The sequence below is a fragment of the Physeter macrocephalus genome, chromosome 14, assembly GCF_002837175.3.
Source record: "Physeter macrocephalus isolate SW-GA chromosome 14, ASM283717v5, whole genome shotgun sequence".
Taxonomy (NCBI): Eukaryota; Metazoa; Chordata; class Mammalia; order Artiodactyla; family Physeteridae; genus Physeter; species Physeter macrocephalus.
In genome coordinates this window covers 22,077,894-22,086,504 of record NC_041227.1, presented here as the reverse complement: position 1 = coordinate 22,086,504, position 8,611 = coordinate 22,077,894, and the positions used below count along the sequence as shown (strand labels likewise).

At 53.1% G+C, this 8,611-nt stretch overlaps 1 protein-coding gene across 1 annotated transcript in view; it reads right to left on the bottom strand.

Annotated features, from left to right (window-relative positions):
* Positions 1 to 1,492: 1,492 nt before the first annotated feature.
* LOC102976186 (fer-1-like protein 4) overlaps positions 1,493 to 8,611 on the bottom strand; it is a 44,538-nt gene continuing 37,419 nt past the window's right edge. The window contains 12 exon segments of the mRNA XM_007101735.2: positions 1,493 to 1,682; positions 1,789 to 1,886; positions 1,974 to 2,012; positions 2,014 to 2,081; positions 2,084 to 2,256; positions 2,794 to 3,039; positions 3,277 to 3,375; positions 4,553 to 4,657; positions 5,172 to 5,302; positions 5,884 to 6,031; positions 6,428 to 6,610; positions 6,807 to 6,934. Of these exon segments, the coding sequence (XP_007101797.2) occupies positions 1,493 to 1,682; positions 1,789 to 1,886; positions 1,974 to 2,012; positions 2,014 to 2,081; positions 2,084 to 2,256; positions 2,794 to 3,039; positions 3,277 to 3,375; positions 4,553 to 4,657; positions 5,172 to 5,302; positions 5,884 to 6,031; positions 6,428 to 6,610; positions 6,807 to 6,934 (1,608 nt within the window).

Below are 8,611 nucleotides of genomic sequence, written 5' to 3'. Positions count from 1 at the left end.
TCAGTGGTGGCTAAAGCTGGGGCCCCTCCCTGCCACCCTGGGCTCAGTCACCTGATCCCCTCCTGCTTACTGACCCTGCGACGTGCCAAGCGCCTGCTGGCTCCTGGTGCCCAGAGGGGTACAGCCAGGTCCTTTGCAATTTCCTGGGTGGACACAGAACTGAAAAACGGGGAGGGAAGGTAGTGGTGGCCATTCTGGAGCAGGGCTAGCATCAGACTCTGGCCCTGGACCTAGTCAGGCCTTCCCATTACAGCCCTTAAGATGTGTGGGGAACCGGCCCTGAGACCTCACCACTGCACAGCCCAGGGAACCAGGGACATTAGTAGCTGGTCAGTTCAGCCAGTCATTTCTCAGGGAGTTTCAGTGTAAGACAGTAGTGGGGGGAGAAGCGGAGGACAGAAAGCAGAGTAGGGCAATGACAGCAAAACTTCTGGAGGCAGCCGGACATGAGACCCAGCTCTGATGTGGCCACTTACGAGCTGTGACCTTGGACGTGTTATTGGTGGGCCCTTGTCTCATTTATGAGTTGCGGGTGATATTGTCAGCTGTAGTGAGCCTTTTTTGGTCACCCGGGAACCATTCCCCCTTGTTAACGGTATCCTGGGTTTCCTCTGGGAACTTCCCTGCCCACTCCTCAGCTTGTGTGATTTGGGAAGAGGGCTGATCTCCCACCCTAAGCTCCAGGGGAGGGCCCCAATCAATCAGCATATCCCATCCCACACCCCCACCCCAGTGACCCAGAGCAACCTAGGATCAGTCAGGCCTAGGAAAGCTTTCTTTCCTTCCGGATGTGAGTATGGGGAGATGTGGGGTTGCTGCAGCCATCCCACACTTCCGAGGAGAGACCCTGTCTGCAAATGAGCTTCTCCTGAGGACTGCAGCCGCAAGCTCAGGCAGAGAACCAGTCCTGGTGACATTGTTTGAACCCTGAGACAAACAGCACCTGAAGCCAAGCAACTCCTGGGAATTACAGCTGTGTAAGCCAATAAATTCCCTTTTTGCTTAAGCCAGCGTGGGTTGGGATTTCTATCACTTGCAGTCAAGTGTCCTAAGTGATCTGCCTACTGTCAGGGTTGGTACAAGTTCACGGAGCACAGAAAGCTGTCATGGAACAGCAGAAGCCACAGCAGATGGGGTGAGAGGGACCCAGCCGCTGGCAGGAGCAGCAGCAGGTGGGCCGCTCGAGGGCCTGACACCTCAGTGGCCAGGGCTCCTCGGCTGTGACCCCCCCCGCCCGCGAGGCCCTATTCTTCCTGGCATTAGGGCCACGTGGGCAGCCTCCCATCCTGCGTATTCATCAGTGCAGAGAATCCCAGCACCCGAGGCCATCCAAGAACACATCTGTTCTCTGCCCCTAGTGTCATTTATTATCTGCAGCATGTGTTCAGGGGACAGAGTGGATACCCCGAAAGGTTTACACAGAGAAAGCAGGGAAGGACACCAGGGGCAGGAGCTGAGGAGCTGGCATTACGGGATGAGCGTCCAAGGTCAGTCAGGGGCGGTGGAGGGGGCGGACGGTGACCTGGCTGATCAGGCCAGGCCTGGTGTAGAAGAGGAGGAGGAGGAAGACAGTGATCGGCGCCGCCAGCAGCAGCAGGATTCGCCAGTACCGGCGCCGGACGAAGAAGACGGAGGTCTTCAGCTGGTTCACAAACCAGTTAAAGGAGATTTTGGGGCGGCTGCGGGGAAGCAGGTGGTGTCGGAATGATGAGGAAGCCCCCCGGCTGCCCCCTCCCCCCTCCCCCAGGCTCTGGCCCCGCCTCCTGCACCGCACCGCCCGCGCCCTTGGGCTTCTCCGGGGGCTCCGGCTCTTTGTGCCTCTTTCCCACTGGACGTTTCTCAGCCTCCCCCACAGTCAGCAGCTCAAACTCTGCCTCCACCTTCCCCTGGAAAAGGGGTGACGCAAGCCAAGTTCTTAGGCCGGCTCAGGCCTGGCCCCTGCCTGGCCCGGTTCCTGCCCTGGCCGCACCCACCGTGAGGATGTAGACGTTGCCTCCTGAGCCCGAGAACTCTTAAGTCTTCTGGCCGGCCCCTCCTCCTCTTCCTCCTCCTCTTCCTGCCAGCCTGAGCCTCTCCTCGGCCTCCGGCGCCCGCAGCTTCACTACAGGCCACCAGCCCCGCAAGCGGCGGCCGCGAAACAGATTACACCTGGGCCCGGCCCCGGCCCGGACCAGCCACACGGAGCAGAGCTCGGGGCCCCGGGCCCCTCACACCATGTCCGGTAGCTGCAGCTCCAGGGATCGTGCAGGTCCAGAGCTCTCTGGGTTAGGCAGGAGCTCAAGGTCTATCTGAGCCCACCTCCCCTCCCTGAGAGTGACACCAAGGAAAGCCGAGCCCAGAGGTAGAAAGTGACAAGATGGCTGAGAGCATCCTGGGGGAGGGGCAGCACAGCGGGACTGTAAATCGGGGCATCCAGAGTTAGAATGTGGCGGTCAGGCCACAGCTATGGACATCACACCACAGCCCAAATGTCAGCAGGTTGTCAGACCCTGATGATACAGGGCCCAGGATGGGACCAGACCGCCAAAGCAGGGACTAAAGGCCACGGAGTCAGAGTCCAGTGTAACCCGAGCTCAGGTCAAATTAGAGGACTGAGTGGGAGATTTGGGTGGAAATGGACGTTATGGTGCTCAGAGCTGAATAAGTTCAGTAATTAGGCCAGAAAGCAGACCTAGAGTCTGAAATCCAGGATTGAGGGTTGGGTTAGAGTAAGGAACCCAGGGGAGAGGGGACAAGGCAATGAGAGCAGAAATCGGGGCCAGGGGTTGAGGTAGGAGGGCAGCTAAGCAGTACCAAGGAAGTCGTTCGTTGGCGGAGATGCAGTCATAGTCCCAGACCTGCAGGGCCAGCACAGACGGCTGCCGGAACTCAGTTTCCTCCAGGGCGAAGGGTCCAGGCCAGCAACGGACGCTCACCTCTCGCTCGGTGGGCAGGTAGTCAAAGCGGAGCACGAAGCGCCCGTTGAAGTTCCCCTCCCCTGTCAGAGAGTTGAAGTGAACGTCTGTCTCCTGCTTGTCTTGCTCCAGCCCCTTCACCCAGCTGGAGCCAGGGGAAAGGTGCAGGCGGAGGGGATGGGCATCTGTGCTGGACGGAGCCCAGAAACCGGCTCCTCACCTAGCCTGCCCCTCCACTCACCACCAGACTGGCCCCTCCACCCAGCTCCGGGCGCCATCGAGGGCTTAGGGGACAGGGCTCTGGCTCAGCCCAGGGCCCAAGCCCCTGTGTGAAATCTCACCTCAGTGAACAGCCATGTGCCCGCTTGGCCTGTAGGCCTACCTTTTCACAAAGATGTCACTCGACGTCTCTCCAGTGAGTGGGTTTGCATCATCCAGAACTACATCCTCCGTGTTCCATATAATGACTCTGAGCTCATAGCTGAGGGATGTATTGGGGGAGGGTTTTCAGACTCTCGAGAGGGGTCCTGGGAGGGGCTGCAGGAAGGACCTGGGCCAGGGCCACTGACATGCATGGAGCACCTGATGTGTGCCCAGCTGGGTGATCAGGATGTCTGTGGTCCCTTGAAGGGACAGCCCCAGGTATCACCGACCACCACCACCCGCCCCGGATGGCACCAGGAATGGTCTGCTGACCCAAGCTGGGCCAATGGGCTTCTCCCTCCCATAAATTTGGAATCAAGACCCTGAAAGGTTGACTCAAAAAGCATCAGATGCAGAGCTGGAGCCACCACAAGCCAAAGTGCTGTGCAAGCAGAGAGAGACAGTCTGCAGACAGACACCAAGTGGGGATGACAGCACGCAGCCCCTGGGGGACAGGAGGAAGGGCTGCGACATTCTTGATCCTACCCCAAATAGCCCTGTCCTTGTCTGTCATGAGGTTTCCTGGATATCTATTGTTTTCTTTTGCCCCGTATCAATTTCCCCTCACTTGTTGACAGCACTCTGATTTTCTGTTGGTGACTCCCACTCCACCCCCAACTACTGTCAGTCTGTGTGATCCTGGCGGGACGGACCAACCCCTCTCTGGCTCCAGAGGTGGGTATATCACCTACGACATCGCCCAGGACTGGCCAGTCAATGCATTACAGCTCCCTGATCACAAAGACTGGTTCAGGAATCAGCATTTGACCCAAGCTGGTCCAGTGAGAGTCAGCTCGAAACTTTTGCTCTAACTGGGAAAGACGTGGTTTTTTTTTCCTGCTCAAGTAGTCCGGTTGGTAAGATGTAAGCCTCCACTGTTAAAAGCCACTTTGACCCCAGACTGCGTAAGTCTCCATGAGAGTGACACCAAGGAAAACAGAGCCCAGAGGTAGAAAGTGACAGATTGCTGACATCTGAAGTGCACACACCCTCCACTCAGAGTAGCTCAGGTCAAAAGGGGGTTAACTGGTATTTGGACTGTTTCAGTTGCAAGTGACAGACACCCAACTCACAATGGCTTATGAAAAAAAAAAAAGGGAATTTAATGGCTCACCTACCTGAAGCCTGGATCAGCTCTGCCTGCTTCATGGGGGCCCTCGCACAGGTTTTCAGAGCGCCCTTGTCCAAGATGTGGGCTGTCCAAGATGTGCCCACCCCATGGGAGGTTCTCTTACCTGATTGGCCACCGAGGCTTGATGTCAACTGGAGGTGGGGCAGGCACATCTCGGGGGAAGATGTCAATCCACACATGAAGGGATCCCTGAGGGCACAGGAAGAGGCTAAAGGGTCTTGCTGGGTCCCACCCCCCCAACGGCCCTGTGGCCAGAGGTTGTGCTTTGCCTCAGGTGGAGAGAAGAGCTGGGATCAAGAGGGCAGATCCTGGGGTATGAGGATGAAGGTGGAGTCTGAACTGGGAATTCCAGGGTTGACGTTAGCCTGAGGGTTCAGAGATGAGGCCCCAGAAGTGGAAGGTTGAGATCAAAAGTAAGATCTAGTGTTCCAAGGTCCAGATCCTAGGAATCTGGGGTAGAGGTCAGGTTGAGAGTGCCAGGTCTGAGCCTTGGTGGCCCAGGGGTGGGGATCCTTCAGAAACAGAGTCCAGGGTGTGGGTATGGGGTCCAGGATGGAAGTCCAAGACTGGATTGGGGATGCTGGGGACCAGGATCAGGAGCCCAAGTTAGAAGTGGCAGCGCCCAGGTGGAGGTCTTGGAGAAAGGGCATCCTGGGGGCCCAGGTCCAGGACCAGCTAGGAGTCCTGGGGTCCCGGGGTTGGGTGCTGAGCCCTCCTTCAACTGCAGCAGCCCTGGGCTGCGGCGATGGTAGAGGGGCCGTGTTTCTACGTGCTCAGGTACCAGCTGGATCCCAAGCCCAGGTGTCTCCTGCCAGCGCCGCAGCACCAGCAATGCCTGGGCCTCCTCAGGGACCTCACTTGCCACCTTGGAGTCCCCACTACCTGCAACAAGAGGTGTGTGAGCTTGGGTTCCGCACAGTTCCCAACTCTCCTCCCTTCCTCCATCTGCCCTCAATAGATGCTCTAGGCTGAGGCAGCTGCTGCATTGGACAAACCCATGGGCTGGGAGGGCAAGTCCACAATGCACAGAAAGCTCTAACAACTTTTGCCAGTGAAAAGCCAGCAGTCAGGGGCACAGTGGGATTGGAGGGTTTGTGGTCTTTGTGCAGACCTTGTTTAGAGAACAGACCACTGGCCATATATGAAGCATGAGCTAAATTCTGCATCCATATTTTATGTTGTATGGGACCCCTGTGTCCCCAATTAGCTATGGCTCTGAGGGGTTCACTAGGGCTCCCTGGAGATCTCACACTCACCAACAAAGACCATTTTCTCTCCACTATCATCCTTAGCCAAAACTCACCTCCTCTGCTTGCAGAGGGAGGCGGGCTCTTTGTGGGGCACACTAGGCTGGGCACCAGGGTCCCCCTGTACCTTGTTCTTCCATCTTGCCCCCTCTGGACTGTGCAGTGGAGAGGGGCTGGTACCTGGGGCCAGGGTCTCTGGCGGTGTCAGAAGGAGTTTGCTGCCCACCTTGACAGCCCCGGCTCGGTATTCAGGTGGGGGGAGGCCACAGGGTGGGCAGAGCACCGCCAGGATCTGCGAAGGCCGAAATGCGTCACGCCAGGCACTGTAGGCATCCCTGCGGCAGAAAAGGAATGTGCCTCAGTTGGATCCAACATATGAACGTACTTGGGCACAGGGGCAGGGATGGGTGCCCTTGAGGACTTGGGATCCAGGTTTGTAACTCCTCTGCGGGACAGGTTAGTCCTCGCTTACGGTAACGGTGAAAATCAAATATGCATGCCAGGTGCTCCTATGAAGGAGATACTGATATTACCCGTCTTTCAGATGAGGAAACTGAAGCTCAGGAAAGCCAAGTGACTTATTAGTTACAGGATCCCAACTCCCAAGCCCATTTCTTGACCACTAAGCTATAATGTCTTGGTCGCAGGGGAGTCCCCTTCTATGAAATCAAAGGATCTGGACAGACAGGTGGGATGCGAACTTGAATGTCTTTGGTCAGACTTAGAATGACTCCTGAGGGCCCTGCTGGACTCACACGTCATACTGGGACGCCAGCCCACAGTTCGCCCTGTGGTGGCTATAGAATCCGTTTTCCAGATCAATGTGGGTCTCTCTGATGAGGTCATCAGAACCCACGAGGTCATGATCAAACACAGCCACGGTCAGCTCTGGCTCAGCAGGGAGAGATGCTGAACTCTAGGGCCCTGGCCAGGAGAGAGCATGATGAGAACACCTCCACACCCTAGGACGTAGTCTTGTGAGGGGTAGGGGTGTGAGGGGACTCAACAGCTTCTGTCCATTCCCGCACACCACACCAGCTGCCTGAGTGAGAGCCACAGGGCAGGATGGCAAAGTTGCTCCCCATCCCCAAGCCCAGGGCCCAGCCTCACTCTCCAAAGATGGGGTTCAGCTGCTTGGGGATGTAGCGCTCCTTGGTGTCCAGCCGCTCCCGGCCAGCGCTCACCACCACATAGGGGTCTGCTTTGCCGTTGGTGTCCGCAGGAGCCAGGTTGGTAGCCTAGGGAGACAGTATGGGGTGGAAATGAAAGAAATGTCATTGTCATAACCCAAGGTGGCTCTTGCCGGACCTAATCTCCGATTGAGTGTAAACAGGAAGTTACCAGGGAGAGATCTTCCACCTCAAGGAGTTAGCTGAGAGGTTGGACAAGATGACTTGTATTTACTTTTAAATTAATTATTGAAATACTTAAGACATACAAGTAAGTATAACAAAAGATATAATGAAACAGAACATATGTGGAAAGATGTACACCCTTATACATCTTACTATTCAATTTGTAACTTTCCATATTGTTTGACCTTCATTTTTTACAATGAGCATATTTTACTTTTTATTCCATGTTTTTACTTTATAAATTAAGAATATTTTAACTAAATAAAAATAATTACAATTTTTTAATTGTATTAAAAAATAATACAATGAGCATGTGTGTGCCCAGCTTCATAAATTAAACACTACCGACAAATGTCCCCTGAGTCCCCTGACCTGACTTAATTCCCTTTTCATCCCTGAAGTAGCCAGAACCCTTTATTTGGGGTTTCTCACTCACAGAAAAAAAAAGGAAAAATACTTTTACTACATATACATACGTCCCTAAGCAATATATAGCACTGTATTGCATGGTTTAAACTATATGTGGTAAACTTACTTTTTCTATTTTTGATAACTATGGAATTAAATTCATAACTTATGAATAAATTACTGAAGTATAATTTATACACAGCAATATATTTTTAGTCTTTTTACACTCCTACCTGCCATGTATGAGAGTTCCAGTTGCTCCACATCTTTCACAACACTTGGTATCGTCAGTCATTTTATTTTCGTCAATCTAGCGCTTGTGAAATTGTAGCTCATTGTGGTTTTAATTTGCATTTCCCTGCTGATGAAGCATGTTGAGCATCTTTGCATGTGCTTATTGTCCTTATATATATATTTGCTTTTGTGAAGTGACTGTTCAAATTTTTTGCTCCATTATTGAGTTTTAAATTTTAAAATATTACACTTTTGGGCTTCCCTGGTGGCGCAGTGGTTGAGAGTCCCCCTGCTGATGCAGGGGACACGGGTTCGTGCCCCGGTCCGGGAAGATCCCACATGCCGCGGAGCGGCTGGACCCGTGAGCCATGGCTGCTGAGCCTGCGCATCCAGAGTCTGTGCCCCACAACGGGAGAGGCCACAACAGTGAGAGGCCCGCGTACCGCAAAAAAAAAAAAAAATTACACTTTTAATTTCTAAACATTCTAACTGGGCCTTTAAACTTGCTGTTTATTTTTAATAGTCTCTTGTTCCTTGCTCATTTTAAATTCATTCTTTTATTTCTTTAAACATTTCATATATACTTATTTTACATTCTCTATCTAGTCATTCCAATATCAATGACCTTGGGGGTCTGAATGTGTTGTTATTTTTGCTGATTCTTACTCATGGTGACTTTTTTTTTTAAAACATCTTTATTGGTGTATAATTGCTTTACAGTGGTGTGTTCATTTCTGGTTTATAACAAAGTGAATCAGCTATACGTATACATATATCCCCATATCTCCTCCCTCTTGCATCTCCCTCCCACCCTCCCATATGGCTTTTTTCTTTATATTTCAGTACTTTTTAATCATGATTCATATTTGGTTTAACTCATGTTGAGGGGCTGTTGTGGGTGTTCTCTGCCAGAGAGAG